The sequence below is a fragment of the Phasianus colchicus genome, chromosome 26, assembly GCF_987193195.1.
Source record: "Phasianus colchicus chromosome 26, bPhaCol1.hap1.1, whole genome shotgun sequence".
In the NCBI taxonomy this organism is placed as follows: domain Eukaryota; kingdom Metazoa; phylum Chordata; class Aves; order Galliformes; family Phasianidae; genus Phasianus; species Phasianus colchicus.
The window spans coordinates 5,387,178-5,405,198 of NC_143461.1; the positions used below are offsets into that span (position 1 = coordinate 5,387,178).

The following is an 18,021-nucleotide window of genomic DNA, read 5'->3' on the forward strand; positions in this document are numbered from 1 at the left end:
GCTCCGGTGAGCCAGCACGGGTGAAAGATGCTGGACAGAAATAGACAACTCCTTTTTGTTGAACAAAGCTCGAGTAGAAAAACTTTTATTATGGAAATATTTAAAAGGACAGGTTAGTGACAAGAATGACAAGAAAGACACAAAATATTTACAGACAGTTAAGAAATATCACTCAGCCCCCCAGGAGAAGCAAAACACAACTAGCCCTACTCCAGCGAAGTACTGCTGAGGGGAAGAGGAAACCAACCCTGCTCTGCTTTTGCTGAGGAACACAAAACAGGAGCTGTGCTGGGGTCCCACAGCTCACAGCACGGAGGAGTGGAGGGGAAGGAAGTGCTGCCCGCAGGTACAAAGTGGCACGAGAAGCTCCACGCTGCTCAGAGCTGCTCTGCACAACTTTCCCTGCACTGAGTGGGGCAGCAGAGAAGCCCAGCTGCTTTCCAACGCGTGCATTGGAATAACCAGCCTGCTTCCCTTCAGGATGGCACAGAGACCCTCAATGAGGAATGGGTGCCTGCCCAGCAATGCTGGGCTCCCTCCACAGCAGCAGCAGCCCTTACCCCAGGATGAGCTCTGGGCTTCCTGGCAGCTGGTCAGGAGATAAAAGTGCCACACACAGGCCTGCACAGACCTCCATTACCAAAGCTGGATTTAAAAAGCCAAAGGCTGAAAGTCAGCATGGCAGAAACGGAGCTACTGGGGCACATGTCAGGTCTCTGGTTGTAGAGTTAAAAGCTAAAATATTATTAAAGGTGTCTAAAAAGGGGAACATCTATATAACTTATAGGATTTGAGATACAGAAATGTCTTGCAATTAAAATGACTGTAACAAGTAAAGAAGACTTACCAGAACCTCCAGCTGGCTGACAGGGAGAAGGGAAACACGTCAGCACTAGCTTGGAGAAAGGACAGCAGGTGCTCCTGTTTATAAACAAGTCTGAATTATCCTAAACCTAGAAAAATATTCTGTATTCACTTGTATCCAACACTTCTGAGGTTAAATTAGCAAAGATTCCTACTCTGAGACACCGGTTCATTGGCTGAAGTTTGTCATGAGCTCTGCTCACTGCTAGTCCATAGCCCAACTGTTTAAAACTTCATAAAAACTCAGAACATATCATCCTCATCAGAGGACTCCAGGTACTGCACAGGCTTTTTGAGGCGCCCCGGCCGGCTGCGGGGCGCAGCTGCTGCAGGGCTGCCTGCATCCAGATGGATGCTGTAGCTGTCATCCATGTCCCGCTTGGATTTCTGGAGGGAAAGAAGTCAAGAAGTGAATCACACACCTGAGCACAAAGCACAGCACACACTGCTGCTCGTCAGGCTGATGAGGCCAATCCAGCAGCCCAGGACACACAGCCAGGCACGGCGTGCCCTTCTCACCCAGCTCCCCGCATCAGTCACAGAGACGAGAGGAGCTTCTGCTTCCAGCCCACTTTTCCACCAGAATAACACAGTGCCCCCCCAGCACAAACGTGTGGCAGTGCACAAACCTTTACTGCAGTGGATTTGGAAGGCTTTGAGCCGAAGTCTGAGTCTGAATCAGAAGAACTCGACAGCCTTTTGGCGGCCTTCCGCCCCCTGGGGGCACCGGGCTTCTTGGCTGCGGCTTCGGAAGGTGGGAGCTCCTCCCTCAGTGCTGCCCTTTGGGGCTTTGGTGCTGCCTTTTTCTTGGTGAGAATATCCACGATGGACGGCTGGTTATCTGAAACACAACGCTGTGTTTGAACCCTTGTTTGCTGTTTTTCATCTCACTTCCAGCACAGGTGCTGCCCGCCAGGTCGGCGCACAGCTCAGCTCATCTGGAAGCACTGCTCCTAGGAAGACAGCAGTTTACTGAGGTAATGAACAACGAGGCTTCATCTGCCTGGATCAAATTAAAACGCACACAGAGCCATTTACAGACCATTTCCAGCTGAGTTCTGAAGTCTCAAAGCCGTGTAACCAATCTTACACCTTCAGCACTTTTGCACAGGCAAGGAATGTATTTCCCATCTCATACTGAGCAGTTATTGAGGTATTTTGACATTTTCTAACAGCACATCTCCAAACTAAGTTGAAACGAGCAAACCACTTCTGAATGACAACACCTGAATGCAGATCTCTCATGGAATTAACTGAACTCCTGACAAAACCACTCGTTTCCCACAGGAGTAACTGCTACCTCAGAATTACCTTTTCAATGACTGCAGAGCTCAGAGAGCCCAAGCTTTGCCTTACCCTTGGCAGTGCTGCCCTTCTTAGCTGCTGCAGGCTTCTTAGGCACAGCCTGACTGCGAGGCACGGAGACAGAAGGAGCTGCAGGATCCTGACTCACACTTTCAGTAGCAACACCTTGGGCTCGAACTGAACAGAGAAAGGAGGAAGCAGGTCTGAAACAGCTAACTGATCTACTCTGGCTGTAAACACCAGTGCAGAAGGAAATAATTGCGTTCAACTTTATGACAGCTATCAAAAAACAGAATAATCACAAAGAGAAGCTAGAAGCAGACAAAATCCTGGGCAGCAACACCAGCTTGCAATCCAGCATCAGTTTATTTGCTTGGTGTGGCTCTGATATCTGCCCTTGTTGGCATTACACAGAGATCAGTGTCCAGTGAACTGCACTGGCACAGGAAAATGGACAAGAAGGACCTGGACTCACCAGGGGCAGCATCTGGCAGCAGCTTTTCCTTGGGAGCTTTAGGTTTTTTCTCAGTGGTTTCCCTAGAACACAAAACCCATTATTTCTGTAACAGATGGTAACTACACAGGTGTATTTAAGAAAAAGAGCTATTACTAAATAACATTAGCAGTATGAGCACAGCTCATCTCCAGTGCCTGCATGAAGAAATACTCACTTTGGGGCAGCTTTGGGCTTGGGAGGTTTCTTTTTCCAGTTTGTATCCGAGTCACTGTTGCTTTCACTGTTCCCCTGATACTCAGATTCCTCATCTGAGCTGCTAAGATTTGCATCCGAGTCTGAATTGACCATGGGCTTGATTTTGGCTGAAGAAGTAACACAGATATCACTTAACACACTTGGAATTAAGCAGCTCAACTTCCTTTCCAGTGTTTTAGACATCGTTATTAATTTAAAAAGACTCAAATAAAACCAAGCAGATACTGAGGATGACTGTGAGAAGACTGCAAGTTGCTGGTGTATTCTGGGCTCACTTGGCAAGAACACATTTGATTTGCTAAGAAAGCTGCCTAATATAAAACAATTTCTTCTCTGCTTTCCCTTGAAAAATTGTTGTGAAAATCTACTCAAAGATTAGAAATATTTAATTGCTACATAAAGTAAAATAAATAAGCCTTTAAAACTGCTTTCTGGCCGACTCTGGGATCTCTGTGAACAGCTCTGCTCCATTTCTCCCCTGTGCCAGCACTCACCTGCTGCCTGGCGAACCACCCGCTCCCTTTTAGAAGGCACTTCGAAATCATCCGACTCTGAGTCACACTCTGAGTCAGACCAAGGGTTGCGCTTCATTTTCTTTACTGGTTTAAATGGTAGAGTGGTCTGCCTCTTGGTGCCTGAAAAACATTGGGAGAAGGGATGAACCCCAACGTCCACGTGTGCATCAGGGTTAGTAGTTGGAGCTCAGCTTAAAAACACATCATTGAATTCAGAGGATTCTGGCTGAAATGTCCAAGAGAAACAGTGACCATGCCACCAGCTTGGCTGCAAGCCAGGATCTCTTCACATCATATCTCCCTCACCTATTTTTTCCAAACATACCAACCCTAGATGTCACTCAGCACTTTGGGAAGAGGCAGATAACCAAGCCAGCCGCCCTTCCCCTCACTTTCCATGATGGAATAACACACACATGTTTACCTTGCTCAGCTTTACGCTTCTGTGCTAATCGTTGCTTAAGGCTTGAGGGCTCTTTATCCCCAGATGAGTTTCCTTCTTGTTTCTCATCGGATTCATTTTTTTCACTCTGAAGATAAAAGCAGATATTGTCAAATAGATAGGAAGTTAGCTCACAACTGGAAGAGGCACAGAAAGAAGTTTGGTTTATATGTACAAAAGTTGGCAATGGAGAACATCTGAGTTTGTGAAACAGACCATCTGAAATTGATTACTACTGAGTAAATCAGGCAAGTATTCCCCAGGTCAGGTGACTGACAGTGCAGAATCCAACGCAACAAAAACAGGAACTTTGTGCCCACACCTGATGTGCTTTGGGACTGCCTCTGAGTGCTGGTGGCATGGCCTCAGGGCGTGTTGAGGATGCAGAACTCAAACGGGGTGGGTTAAATCAACAGTGCAAATGTAACTGGAAAAGCTGTTAGATGGAAACATCCATAGGAAGGGAGCAGCACCTGATTACAGGCCAACACAGGTGTAGGGGTATTTCTGTTTTCTAGGCTGCAGAAAGCTGAACGGCACAGCTAAGTTCAGCTAACAAGAATGTCTGTATTGGAGGGGATGTAATAGAAGTGTTTGGAGCATCTGTATATTTCTTACCTTTATCTTCCTTTTAGTTTTCTTTTCCGCCTCTGCCTTCATTTCTGCAGTGATCTGAGGAACAACCCTTATGCCATGAGGTGAAGGCATCACTTCTGTCAGCTGTGCCTTTGTCACCTTCTGCTTCCCTCCTTGTTTCCCTCCTTTTGCCTTTAAAGGTTTGCCAGTTATCCCTGCCATTTCATCCTGCATTTGCTTGGCTTCTACTGCCTGCAGAATTGAAGTGACACAGCCATGAGGATAAGAACCAGTGTCCTGCTGGAAAAAACCCACCATCACAGCCTGTGCAGGAAAATCCTCTAAACTCACTGATAGAATTCCTATCATCAGTTTAAATGAAGCTTCCCTCTCTGCTATTTTTTCTGTTTTCCTCTCAGGCTCACTTAGAACTCCTCTTCATTGATCACTAACTGACCTCCTTCCCACAGCCTCCTTGGTGGAGGGACTGCCTGCCCCACAGCAGGTATTCCTACCCTATCCTAGGAAGGCAAGAAAAGCTTTAATTCCCCTACTGGAGTGAACTTAATGCAAGACGTACAAATCTCCATTTGTAGTTTCCTGTTATGGCAAAGAATTCAATTAACAACTGGATAAGGCTACAAGGGAGTCAGTCATCTGCACAGAACCACTGACGTACATCGAGTTCTTCAACAAAGGCAGCAAGATCTTCTTTCCACAGGTCAGAGGGGTTCTTGCACTTCAAGTCTTCCAGCTCCTTTTCCTAAAGCGAATCACAGGTGAGAATCATGAGTGAGCCACATAGCTTAACCATCACAGAAAAACATAATGCTTTTATAAGAAAAATAAGGAGCATACTTTGTTATCTCTCTGCTTGCAGAGCTCATCTTTCTTCTCCTTAGTCAGGTACCAAAGGGGCATGTTCAGAAGATAGTTGAAATCTGGCCCAGTAGCTGCAGTTGTTTCTTTGTCACTCTCATCTCCTTCTTCTTCTTCCTCCTGAGTGAGAATTTAATCAAACATTGTCTTCAAATGCAGCCACATACAATGATAGGCTGCCATGTGCTTACAGTGTCCTGGACCCTTTAAAGCACAATTCAGAAATGGATACAGAAGAAATTATGGCCTGGAAGCTGCTACCACACAGAGAAGTCCAACTGCAAAGAATTCTTCAAAGCTCTTTTGCTGTGCTCTGTTTGGCCTCTCTGTCTCGAGAAACCAAATTCTCCTCAGGCTGCTTAACAACTGTCATCTTCCTCGCTGCCCTTTTACAACAACTGTGTCACACTGGAAGAGCAGAGCCCTTAAAAAGCACTGGAAATGGAAGCAGTAGGACTTTGCCTCTTCTGGATCAGTGTCACCACTCTGTCTCAGTGCCTTCTGTATGACAGACTAAACGTTTTTTTTGTCTCCCTTTCCCTATCAGACACACAAGCTCTTGAATTCTCCAAATGGCAAAGCAACTTGTGCTTCTTCCTATGAACTGATAATGAATTGATGACTGAAGTATTACCTTGTTTTGCAATTCCTTCCAGGCCTTCACTGGATCTGATTCATATCCTCTTTGGATAAGAACTTGAATCAGTTCTTTCTTGGGCTTGTTTTCTGTAAACAGACATTTCAGAATTGCCAGTTAGTGACCACTACAGTCCCTGTTAGGAAAGACAAATGACCTTTACATTTTGACTCCAGTGGTTAAAACAGTTCAGCATCCTATATAGTTCTAAAACAGCCTTTCCTAATTGGAGCTGGGACACGTGGCAGATCTTAAAATAACATCCAAAAATTGCTATTTAGGAGGTGGTTTGTTAGCTCAGCATTTCTCCCAGGCCTGTCAGGAACACCTGCTGGAGCACTTTAAACATTTGCTCCTTCATTTCCATACATGCATTTCCCCTGCCCTAAATAGAGTCTGAATTTGGGGGGGGGAAAGGAAGCGTGATGGTATCAGAATGGTTTTATGATAATAGGCAGGTGGGGGAAAAAGCCCTGATGTGACTTCAAGGCTTCAGTATAGCATGAGCCTCATCAGGCATCACTTGGGAAATTTATTCTATAAATGTACCAACCAATGGAAATGCTTCAGCTGGATTTTTTTTCTTTTTAATGTCGCAGAAGCAATCATCCATGAGACACAAATACAAATGAAACCAGCTCTGTCAGCCTAGGAACTGCTTATTGCAACAACCCAAGGAAATGCATTTCAAGGGAATTGTTTCCCTTCTTGAGTCAAACAGACACACTGCAGGATCACTGGGTGGCCTTCAGACACAAACCACAGAGCATCTCATGACCCTTTGTCCAGCTGTGCTCTCCATACATGCAAGTGAAATACAGACTGCCTTGTAGACTGAGCTGGAGCTGACTGAGAAGTTCAAATGCTGCAAACAAAGATCTGTTTCTTTTTCTAGCTCATGATGCTCAGATGCTGTGAGCTTGGCTGTTTTCTAACTTTGAAACTCCACTTCAGTGAGAACATGATTTGGAATATTTTGCAGTTTCACAAAGATAATGCAGAAAAGATACAGGCTCCTAAGAATTCATTTGAACAGAAAACCCAAACAAACTGGAAACCCTTTCCAGCCCCCCACCAGTACTTTTGTCCTACATTTATACTTTTAAAGTAGTGTCAAATACACAATAGGAAAGCTGTTTTAATTTATACGTGCTTAACACTGTAGAAGAAGGATGTTCTGTGAAGCATTTTCCTCTTATATGTTACGAGAATAGAAAGATAAGCTCTGGTGTGTTTTGTGAAAAGCCAGACTGGGGCTGAGAGGGCGCTGACAGAGCTCAAGAGAGCACCCAGTTCTCCCAGTTTCAAAAGCCAAAGAACCAAGAGCAGCACGTACCAATCACAATTTTGCCATCTATTTTCTCCAGGATGAATCGAGCCTGGTTGCTCAGCTTTGCAGACTCAGCTCCTAGCATCCCAATCAGCCATTCTTTCCTCAAACCGTAGTACCGGAGCCTGAGTTCAAAGAACTCTTTAAGGATATCCTGGGGAGACTCGTACTTCTTGAGAAAGCCAACATGGTCAAAAAGAACCTAGATAAAAAACACAGGTGCTATGACTGTAAAACTGATTTTCAAAACCACGGCAAGTTAGATGTAACACAGATGTGATCCTACAGCTGACTTATTAACCAACCGATTTTAAACCTTAGTGTTGTTTCAGAAATTATTTCAGCTTGCAAGCACAGCAGCAGAGATAATTTTAGAACTTTTAAGTACTTAAAAACATAGCAGAGCGAATGTTACTTGAATCTTAAAGCTATTTGTTGGATCCGTTTCTGGCATCAAACACCACACACTGTCAGGATCTGGACATTCAGAGGTGTGGCCTTGGCACAGCAAAGGATACTGTGAGATTTCAGATCACTTTGACACCTACAGGCAAATCCACCCCATGTGGGACCCACTGCCAAGTCAGTCTCTTTAGCTTTTAAAGGTGAATTTAGAAAGCTGATTTAAAACCAGTAATATCATGAAGCCCCAAGTCAACAGGTTGCTGAAAAAGAATATTTTCATGAGAAGCAGGAACTGCAGCTGTACACATAGACTGAGTTAAACCAAGAACTCTCTTCAGCAAAATCTATTACATACCATAGAGTTGCACGTTAGATTTGTTTGGAGTTTGAAGACCTTATGCAACCCCACTGCTTCAGCTTCAGCTAGTTTTTCCTCACTCATCTTCACTACAAACTTCACTGTGGTGTCAGTGTGATATTCTTTATAGTCTGTGATCAGTGGGGGGGTCTTCTCAGTCCCATTTAGCATCGGCTCCAGAACTTGCTCTTTGTAGGTCTGAGAAAAGAATCAAAGTCAGACCCGCTGGTCCATGGAGATGAAAAGCCAGAAAACACTAATAATCACTTTTTACTTTACAGGGCAACTTCAGCGTTTGTTACCTGTGTCCATGTTCTGACAGGCAGCTCAGTGATTTCAATGGTCGTGGAATCAAGGATAGACACTTCACCACTTATCACATACTGGTTAGGCCCAAGCTCATCTATTGTGCCTTTGAAATTCTTGTAGCTGGGAAGCTAAGCAGAAGAGAAAACACTGGATTACAAGCACTCAAAAAAAAAGGCATCATATGCTTCAGTATATGCTGAATAAACCAACAAAGGAGACACCGTTTCTTAAGTACGTTATTTACCATTGGCAATGGCTCGTTTCCATCCAGCAGACGACGGATGTTATTCACTGTCTCCCTGATATCAAAGTTGGGGATCTTACAGGACCAGCCAGTGCCAATCCCTTCTGCCCCGTTTATCAGCACCATGGGAATTATAGGCATGTACCACTCCGGCTCCACACGTTGGTTGTCATCATAGAGGAACCTCAGGACATTGTCGTCCACTGGTGGGAACAGCAACCGTGCTAGTGGGCTACAAGAGAAAAGGGAACATCAGCCCAAATTCTCATTACACAACAATGCCTGCAACGTAAAATGAACAACCAAAGTCAGATCAAACAAACAAATCATGGCTGCTTTTTTTCCATATGAACCAGTCTGGGTGTTTGTGAGGAAACCAGACTTCTGGAGTAACACTCAAACGAGAGCTGCATCTTGAGCAGTCTCATCAGCCCCTACTTGTCACACTGTGCAACCCCAAAAGTTCGTACTTTGTGTAAGTGAGACACCACACTGTACTTTAAGAAACTAGAACACAACTCTCTCAATTCAAGTTCTTTTCTTATCCTACCCCAAAGTCCCCCCACATTGGTTTTGCTCTCATTTCTGCATTCCATGCTATTCCTATCGGATATGTAGGACAGCAAATCAAGTTTATACATCTGGATCTAGAATCCAACTCCCACAAATCGTGGCTGATCTTTTTTATTCAAATGGTGCAGTTTTAGAGACCTTAAGGGAAAACATTACTTTTCATTTTAAATGCTGTTAAATCGAGTCTTGTAACAATGCTGAAAATACTTAAGACTGTAAGATCACTTTAATGCCAACCTTAGCATTGTGAAGATGTATCGAGGGCTTGCAGAGTCCTTCCCACCATGCAGCCTTGTGCCAAACTGACCGATGGGCTGCAGCAGGTTGAGGTTGTTACTGCCCACAAAGTTCTGAGCTAGGTTTATGATTGTCATCATCAGCGATGCCTGCAAGACAGAAGGTTCACAGTTAAAAAAGCATAATTCTTCACTGAAAGGACAACACTAAAGGTAAAATTTACACTAAGAACAGAACCAATATAGAAGATGTCCTCCCAAATCCGTCACAAATAGAGCAGGTTTTTCTTGTTCCGCTTTCTTAACAAAACTCATCCCATGAGGTGTAGGTAAGACAGGCAGAGCGGCCAATCTCGTGAAATTGAAATATTTTTCCTTTTCTTTAAAGCATTTTGCACAGGGAGAACAGGCTCTTACCTCACCGTGATGGTACGAGGACATCTCAGCTACAGAACCAGCCAGCTGAGCAACCTTCACCTCCCGTTTGTCGTTTCTTTTGAAACACGTGAACAGAACTTTCCTCTGGCCTGGCTTCAAACCTGCACAGAAAAAAAAAAGACCTCCTGTTTTTAATGTACAATGTTTCACTTAGCTTCTGCTCTCTAGAACTAACAGTAACTTAGAGACCTAAAGATTCTGCACCACCAGAGTTAAGTACAGAGCAGGAAAGACATTTAAGCCAAAGGTTAAAAAAACTTGGAAGGTAGAAATTGGAGTTTAGAACACTAACCCTGAAAACTCACCAAATTCCCACTCTGGCAGGACGTACCAAATCACCCCCTTGGTAGGTTCTGGGAAAGCCCTACATGGAATCACTGTCGTGAAATAACTTACCATCAACCAGAGATGGGATCGATCTTTCATTATCTGAGTTTGAGAACAGGACCAACTCCTTGTTGATGAAGTCGTTGTATGTCAGGTAATTAGTATCTTTCCCATACAGATAGTCCTAAGAAAAACAAACGCAAGAGCGCTTTAATTTTAACAAGGCTTAACCTGTTTCTTAGCTCACACTTGGCTAGTTTCACTAAAATGGAGGCTCCTGGTGAGACTATAGGTAAACACAGTTCAAGTGATGACATCCTCAGCATGGAAGAACAAAATGCTTCCCCTGAAGCACGTTCACCTAGTTCTGCTCAAGTTGTCATTTCCCTTTTGAATAAAGTAATTTGAAAGAGTTAGAAATGAAAAGAATGATTGACTCATTGATACTGAGGTTATACTAATACAATGCAAAAAGGAGAAGAAAATCTGCAAAATCCCAAACCATCATACATCTGTCCTGTAACCCAGTGACTGCATTGCATACAGCCCTAGCTTGTCAGAATTGAACTGAGAACAGGGAGACAGGAAACCAAATTCCTTCGTAGACATAAACCTTTTACCTCTGGCAGGCCTTGCAGCTTCCGCTGTCTTCGATCCTCCATGAAATTAGTCAGCCATTCCTTTCGCTCTTCTACCTTCTTCTTACTAAAGGCCTGTGTTGCAAAATGAGAAATAACTCAGTTCTGGGACACTCTGTGTGCCCTACTGGAACATACAGGAAAGGAAAGCACACAGGAAGAGTTTCAGCAGGAGAAGAACACGGTAAGCAGGCTGACTTAGGAGCCTGAGAAGTGCAGTAACAGATTCTTGGAGCTGAATATATTGAATTTCCACCAGTCTGTAAGAGACACAGTAGCCAGGTTTAACTGTATGAAATTTTAACAGAATCACAGAAAACTGAATTAGATTTCCTTGTTAATTAATACTTTGGAGGATTAAAAAAAAGCTTAGTTTTTGGTACTGTCTAATAGGTGAGAATAGATGAGAGCCAATGTCTCCTTAGGGTGGTGGAGTTCACAGAAGTGAGGACTGTTTTAAATCCTCTGGTGAACCATTTCAGGAGAAAAAAAATCTAGAGGAGAATGGAGAGGTTTGGCTCAGAGAAAACTGCAGCAGAACACACAGAATAATGTTGAAGGAATATTTATTATTATGTCTGAAAATGTCAATTGGTTTGTAGTGGTTAGTTTGTTCTGAGCTATATTTAAAAGCCATCACTGAAAGGGTGCTCTTGGCCTGAGCTCTGTGGACAGATTTGCTTCTACTGGTTAAACTGAGGCTGTAGCCTTGGTAACAAAGAGACCATCTCAAGCCCAAAGGCCTCTGAGAGCATTTTTAGAGAAAATAAGCAGCAAAATACCAAAGGTAGTAAATCAGCAATTAAGTCAAGTGTAAGTTACCAGGGTGATGGCAGCATCATCTTCAGGACCAGAGTACTTGAAGCCAATTCGATGTCTAGCCATATCTGCAAAGTATTCCTTTGCCTCCTTCGATGTGCTGGTACCCAAACCTGCAGAACCAATACTAGTCAATTCTAATTCCTTGCTTAAATTAAGTTCCACTTCAAAGGAAGGCATTACTATATTTAATTTCTGTAATACATCATATAAACGTACAGCATAAAGATGTTTTTATTTAATGGGATGTAAGGTATCACAGAAGGTGTAGGAATTAAAGACAACTCAGCAATGGCACTTTTAGATTGTTGTCTGGAACTTCTATAGATGTCTTGAACCAATACCTACAAACTGGAAAAGATTCCTCACCATCCAGCCATTGTTCTGCATCTGGCAGCTTGCTTATCAGCATGCAGCAACCCAGAATAGTTTAGGATGGAAGTGAATTTTGGAGGCCACCTACTCCAAACCCTTTCTGCAGAAGCTGGACTAATTAAATTTCATAATGAACATTCTTATTTGCCTTCACCATATTAGATTTTCTACAAACCTTTGTAGTACTTGATTTTCCATGAGTTGTAGTTCTGTGTACTGTTTTTCCATTCTTCAAACTCAGGAATGCTATAGAACGCAATTTCTTCTTTGTTTTTAGAGGCCTATAATGAACAAAGGTGTTAATTGTGAAATGCGAGGCAGACTTGGACCAACAGGTTCCTATTCCTTCACCTTGCTACCTCCTCAGCCCTTACCTTTATGATAGGGGTAATAAATTCCTCCAAGAAGTTGTGTCTTAGAAGAGAAGGCCAGTTGTGATGGATGAAGTTAATCAGCAAACCTTTGATATGAGATCCATCTTGATCCTGTTTTGTGGTTTTATTTTGGAGAAAAGTATAAATTTAACCAGGGATGGTTTAACCTGATGGCAGTGCCAGTTGTTAGTTTAATAAAGAGGATACACAAAATTCCAGTGAATTAAAACCATTAACTTTCAGTTCCAAAGAAGCGGCCACGCTTTGAGTAGTGAAAGTTAACAGAAAGAAGAGGCACATTTGAGGTGAATGAACGTATGAAGGACTTTGTATCAGCAGACTGCAAAAACAGTAGGTAGCAACTTGGTAATGTCACCCCCCCTCTATCTTCCCTATCTGAAAACATGTTATGACCCACTGAAATACAGAATGATAGAGAGATGAATACAGAAAATTAGGCATGATAGCAGCAGAAAGGTGGCATTCTCCTCTTCCCTCTGTATCCCAGCGCTTTTTCTTCTCCCAGTTTTGAATTTTAGAGAGCCTAACCTGATCTGTCATGATCATGATCTTCCCATAGCGAAGACTCTTTAAAGATTCTCGATCTTCGTAATTCTTCTTATACTGTAAACCCACAATCTTGATGATGTTGTTGATTTCAGCATTTTCCATTATCTGGAAAAGATCACAAGGAATTCAAACTTTTTTTTTTATCAGACTCAAAACAGCAAAAATATCCATCAGGTGTATACCTCTAACTGTGCTCTGCCTTTCCAGAGCCTCATCTGTTTAGAGCATTTTATTAATTCTAATCCAGTCTCTAAATCTTTACATTTTTCAAGGTAATTTCAAACATTTCCTAGCCCATAGCACAAATGCTATCCCTCCAGGCAGAGCACTGCACAAGATTTGCTCAGTATTCATGCTTAATCAGAAAGGCAAGCTGAAGGTGACTAGACCCCTACCTTTATGAGTTACAGTATCAAAAGCCCTCAAGCTGTACTGACTCAGTTAAAAACACCCTGCATGACACAAAGCAGGCCACAGCTCCCAGCACAGGCTGTTAAGGTCTTCCCACTAACCTGCTTATGAGAAGCTTCCCTGACGTTGAGCATTTTCCCACGAAGGGGAAATACTCCATATTTGTCTCTACCAACCACTCCTAACCCAGAGACAGCCAGCGTTTTGGCTGAGTCTCCCTCGGTCAGGATGAGTGTACAATCTATTGAATTCTTGCTGCCTGAAAAACAAAAGACAAAAACCCAAGTCTTCAAATTAAGAAGTGAAGTCAAAGTTAGCATACCACAAGTTACATGAGAAGACACGTAAAACATACAGGTCTGGTTGCACTGCAAATACTGCAATGTAAAATGAGCACAAGCTGTCATTTTCTTTAGAAGATGGTTATTTCATTTGTCTAGTGAGCAAATGTTATCTGTTTTTGAACAAACTGGCTACAAAGGATGCAAAATACTTACCAGCATCATTGGCATCATCCAGTTTAGGAACGCCCTTAATCTTGGTGTGCTTCACAGCTGAACACTTCTTATTCAGCTGGGTCTGAGCTTTAAATTTTACCCAGTTTAGGATACTTTCAACAATGCCACAGCCAACTGCCTGCAATGCCCAAACAAAATTACAGAACAAAATCAACCGTGGGAAAAGCTTTAATTTTAAGTTATAACGTTTTCCTTTAATTCATGACTTTGTAGGCAATGTATTTGCCATGCTAAGCATAAGGTGCAGCTTCACAGACACGTTGATTATCCACACACACCAATACTTACACCCTTGATAAATTTCTCACTCAGTTTACACGTTGAGCCAAAGCTCTTTGCCTGCAGAGTCATGTTCTCTTTAGTCTGAGAGTCAAAGGTTGGGTTTTCAATCAAGGAATTCACAAAAATCCACATGTGATTCTTCACCTGCAGGTAAATAAGACAAGCATTACAAACTGCACAGGCTCCACTCCCTGTAACAGCAGTGTCTTCTTTCTGAGATTCACCTGTCAGTATCACACAGCGAGGAAAACAAGTTCAATTATTGCTGTTTGTTTTTGGAATTTTCCTCCATGTCTTTTGGCAGAATTTAGGACAGCTGATGAGAGTTACGTGATTTGGGATGTCAAGACATCAGCAGCCCTCCTACTAAATAAAAATCTAAAGACTACTGAGCTGTAGTGCTTCCTTACTGACTCAGAGCACTCTGATTGCTTCACCTAAGCAGAGAGAATACGGTTTGTTGGCTTAAAATGGAATATATATGAGGCTTCCTTAATTGGAAATTCTGACATCGTACCTGAAACGGTTTCACTCCAACTCCGTTTTTGTTCTTCTTTTTCACAACATCAATGAGTTTAGTAACAATCTGGTCAGCTACGTAATCAACGTGCCTGCCACCCTAGGGGAAAACAAGCAAAGAACTCGAGGTGACTCCAGTGAAACAAAACAGTGCCACTAACAAATATGAAGTGAAATGACTATAGGAGTGAAAGAATTACCTTTGTGGTGGCAATACTGTTGACAAAGCTAACTTGCTGGAAGCCTTTTTCACTTAAAGTCAAGCACACTTCCCACCTGGAATTCACTTCCTCATGAATGACCTTAAGTGCATTTCCAGTCTCATCCACTTTGTCCTTCAGATAGAGGTCCACGTAACTGCGGAATCCTTTCACCTACAAAGCACACAACTCATTTGTAACAGCTCCTATAAATACTTGATGCACATCCTCCTGAAAGGCTGGTAGGAAAAATTGCTTGGCAAGCTTTCACTTTATTATGTGTAATGGCATAAATTGCTTCAACAAAATCTCACTGGTTAAATGTCATGAGAAATACAGGTGTTCCTGTCCCATTTAAATGCTCACTTACAGGCAGCCTCTTCCCATTCAGGAAAACTTTGACATCCTTTGTGGATCCAGCAATATCATACGCTCTTCGAGACATCAGAGCCACGATGTCCTTGTCAAGAGTCGTCATTTTGAATTTCGACAGATCAGGTTGGAAAGTGACACACGTGTAATCCTCTCCATCAAAATGCTTCAGCTTCATTTCACCAGCCTTCCCCATGTTGTCTGTCCAGGTCTGAGAAGATGAGTTTTTGAGAGTTGTGAATGCAACAAACACAAGAAACCAGCGTAGTTCCTAACAGCAGCAAGCTGACTTCGGAGTTTTAAATACTTTAAGGAAAAAAGCACTGGTTAAAAACTAGATTCTGATTATGTCTGCTGATCTCATTATTTGTCTGAATCATAGTTGTACGGTAGCTGTTGACCGGGTTTATTCTAGTCACACCAACGACACCTAGATTTATATAGGAAAAACTCAAGTCTAATTTGCAAATCTCAGGTACAACCTCACTGAAATGAGAAGCGTTCATACCTGCTTGAACAACTTTTTGTATTCACGACACGCAGTCTCCACAGTAAATTTGGTGCTGAATATGTTGCACAGTTTGGCTCCATAACCATTTCGCCCACCTGGATTTAGGAGGAAAACATGTTTGTGTTGTTACCTTTGCTCAAAACCACCGGAGACAACTCCAGACTAACAAGAGCTCATTCACTTCAGCACCAAGTATGACTAACAATAAACACTGTCCCACAAACCCTGCAGCCACTATAAAACCATATTTAATTAACACCAGTTACTTACACTAGGTACTTCAGCTCACAGAGCACACTCATCAGCCTGCCCAGGTATGTTTGCACGTACTGCAGTGTTCCCTACCTGTGACTTTCTTTTCATCATCATCATAGTTGCTGGATGTTAGCAGCTGTCCAAAGATGAGTGCTGGCACATAGACCTTTTCCACTTTATGTTCAACAACTGGAATGCCTTTCCCATTGTTCCACACACTGATGGTGTTATTCTCTCTGGAGGAGGGGGAAAGCGTGTTTGTAAGGCTGCAGATGGCTGAGCTCTGGAACAAACACACAGGATCTCTAGGGAAAGGCCACCATTTCATCAAGAACAGATTTCCGTTCAGCAAGTGCGGCAGCAGCCAGCAGAGGGAGGGCAAGTCTACAAAAAGCCCTCCAGTTTCAGACCTGCAGAGAGCACCAATAAAATGGACCACCACAAAGCATGTGTTTAATGGTGGAATGAAAACATGAAGTTGCCACAATTGCAACAACCACAACATGGCATCTCAGCAGCCTGTGCTCTGCAGCAGACCGAGAAAGCACACAAGGAAAGAGGCTTTTGCAGCCCACGAACCACAGTGGGTTTAACACAAACAGGCCTCGGCGCAGAGCTCTGCAGCACCCACACTGATGTATGAGAGCAGTGAGGGAGTGAGCCAGCTGAGTGGGGAGGTATTCAACAGAACCAGCACTCACGGATCGATTGTAACTTTGATGCAGGACATGCTTTTATCCCTCTGCTTGTTGTCCGCAGCATTGACTGGAAGGGAAAGGTGATTTTTATCAGAGCGTATCCTCAAGCAAGACAAAAGACATAACCTTTAGGACCAGAGGGAATGGTTTTAAGCTACGGCAGGGGAGATTCAAGCTGGACATGGGGAAGTATTACTTTTCAGAAAGGTGGTCAGGCACTGCCCAGGGAGGTGGTGGAGTCACCGACCCTGGGGGTGTTCAAGGAAAGACTGGACGTGGTGTTGAGGGACGTGGTTTAGTGAGAGCTATTGGTAATAGGTGAACGGCTGGACTGGATGATCTTTTAGGTCTTTTCCAACCTTGGTGATTCTATGATACTATGTAACAACAGGTGTGAATCGCGCGGCGTTTTCAGTAGAACAAATGCAAAAACCCAACGCAGTGCCGCCCAGCATCTCCTTGGAAGGCAGACGTCTGGCGAGTTACGAGGAAGGACGCCACGAAATCGCATTAAAAGGAAAACCGAGGGTTTGAACGGGCTTGGTAACACAGCCGTGCTGCGCGCGGCTCCTGCGGGCGGCACTCACCCAGAATCTCGTCGAAGATCTTGTACAGGCCGGGCACGAAGGTCACCTCCCTGCAGTTGAGGCCCAGCTCCTCGTCGAACACCCACATTTGCTGAAAAGGAGGAGGATACGACACCGCTCGCACCGGGCCCCGCCGGCAGCGCCCGGCCCGGCCCCGCACCCACCTGCGTGACGGTCTCCACGGACCCGATGTAGGTGTCGGGCCGCAGCAGGATGTGCTCCAGCTGCGACTTCTTCTGGTAGATGCGCTCCACAGAGAGCCGCTTCTGGGCGCCATCGGCCGCGGGCAGGCGGGGGTTGTCGTGCAGGGGCTGCGCGGGAGAGAGCGGAGCTGAGCGGGGCCGGGGAGGGACGGGGGGCCCGGGGACCGCGGGCAGCGAAGGGTGGGGCGGGGAGGGGGAGGCGGCGGTCCCGCACGCACCCGGAGCGGCGCCGGGGAGTCCGGGAGCTCCATGGCGGCGGGACGCTGAGCGGAGCGATGGCGGCCGGTAACGGCGCCGCGCGTTTCAAACCTCCGCCGGGCCCGCCGAAACGCTCCGCCAATCCCCGCGCGCCGCCCTCTGAAAGCCGCCAATCGCTGAAGGGCGACGGGGACGTAGAACCCGCCCCCGCCTCCTTCTAGCCGGCCGCGAGGCGCTCCGCTCTTTCAAAACCAGCCAATCAAGAGGGGCGACTGCTCGATGGGCAGAGCCGGAGACCAATAGAGAAGCGAGAAGGGAGGGCGCTGCGCGGCCGGATCCGT

The 18,021-nt window shown here is 44.5% G+C and overlaps 1 protein-coding gene across 1 annotated transcript; it reads right to left on the minus strand.

Moving 5' to 3' along the window:
• Positions 1-112: 112 nt before the first annotated feature.
• On the minus strand, positions 113-17,849 carry TOP2A (DNA topoisomerase II alpha). Its single transcript, XM_031600640.2, has 35 exons — positions 17,701-17,849; positions 17,444-17,590; positions 17,280-17,370; positions 16,696-16,759; positions 16,085-16,230; positions 15,737-15,834; positions 15,227-15,439; positions 14,857-15,030; positions 14,655-14,756; positions 14,144-14,281; positions 13,835-13,973; positions 13,439-13,596; positions 12,906-13,031; positions 12,357-12,467; positions 12,158-12,263; positions 11,611-11,720; positions 10,771-10,863; positions 10,220-10,334; positions 9,803-9,924; positions 9,387-9,535; positions 8,577-8,808; positions 8,326-8,460; positions 8,021-8,221; positions 7,267-7,462; positions 5,928-6,019; positions 5,273-5,413; positions 5,094-5,177; positions 4,457-4,666; positions 3,821-3,926; positions 3,376-3,516; positions 2,841-2,988; positions 2,645-2,706; positions 2,221-2,346; positions 1,494-1,705; positions 113-1,251 (listed from the first exon to the last, which is right to left on the minus strand). Exons 1-35 carry the CDS (start codon positions 17,731-17,733, stop codon positions 1,108-1,110), a joined length of 4,665 nt encoding a protein of 1,554 aa, XP_031456500.2. The 5' UTR covers positions 17,734-17,849; the 3' UTR covers positions 113-1,107.
• Positions 17,850-18,021: the final 172 nt, after the last annotated feature.

What these genes read in the sequence shown, in the direction of transcription:
- TOP2A (XM_031600640.2), bottom strand. Translation starts at nt 17,733, where the DNA reads ATGGAGCTCCCGGACTCCCCGGCGCCGCTCCGG. An exon ending in CCGTGGAGACCGTCACGCAG is followed by an intron (nt 17,371 to 17,443) that starts GTGGGTGCGGGG and finishes CCTCCTTTTCAG; the next exon opens with CAAATGTGGGTGTTCGACGA. An exon ending in TGATGAAAAGAAAGTCACAG is followed by an intron (nt 15,835 to 16,084) that starts GTAGGGAACACT and finishes TCCTAAATCCAG; the next exon opens with GTGGGCGAAATGGTTATGGA.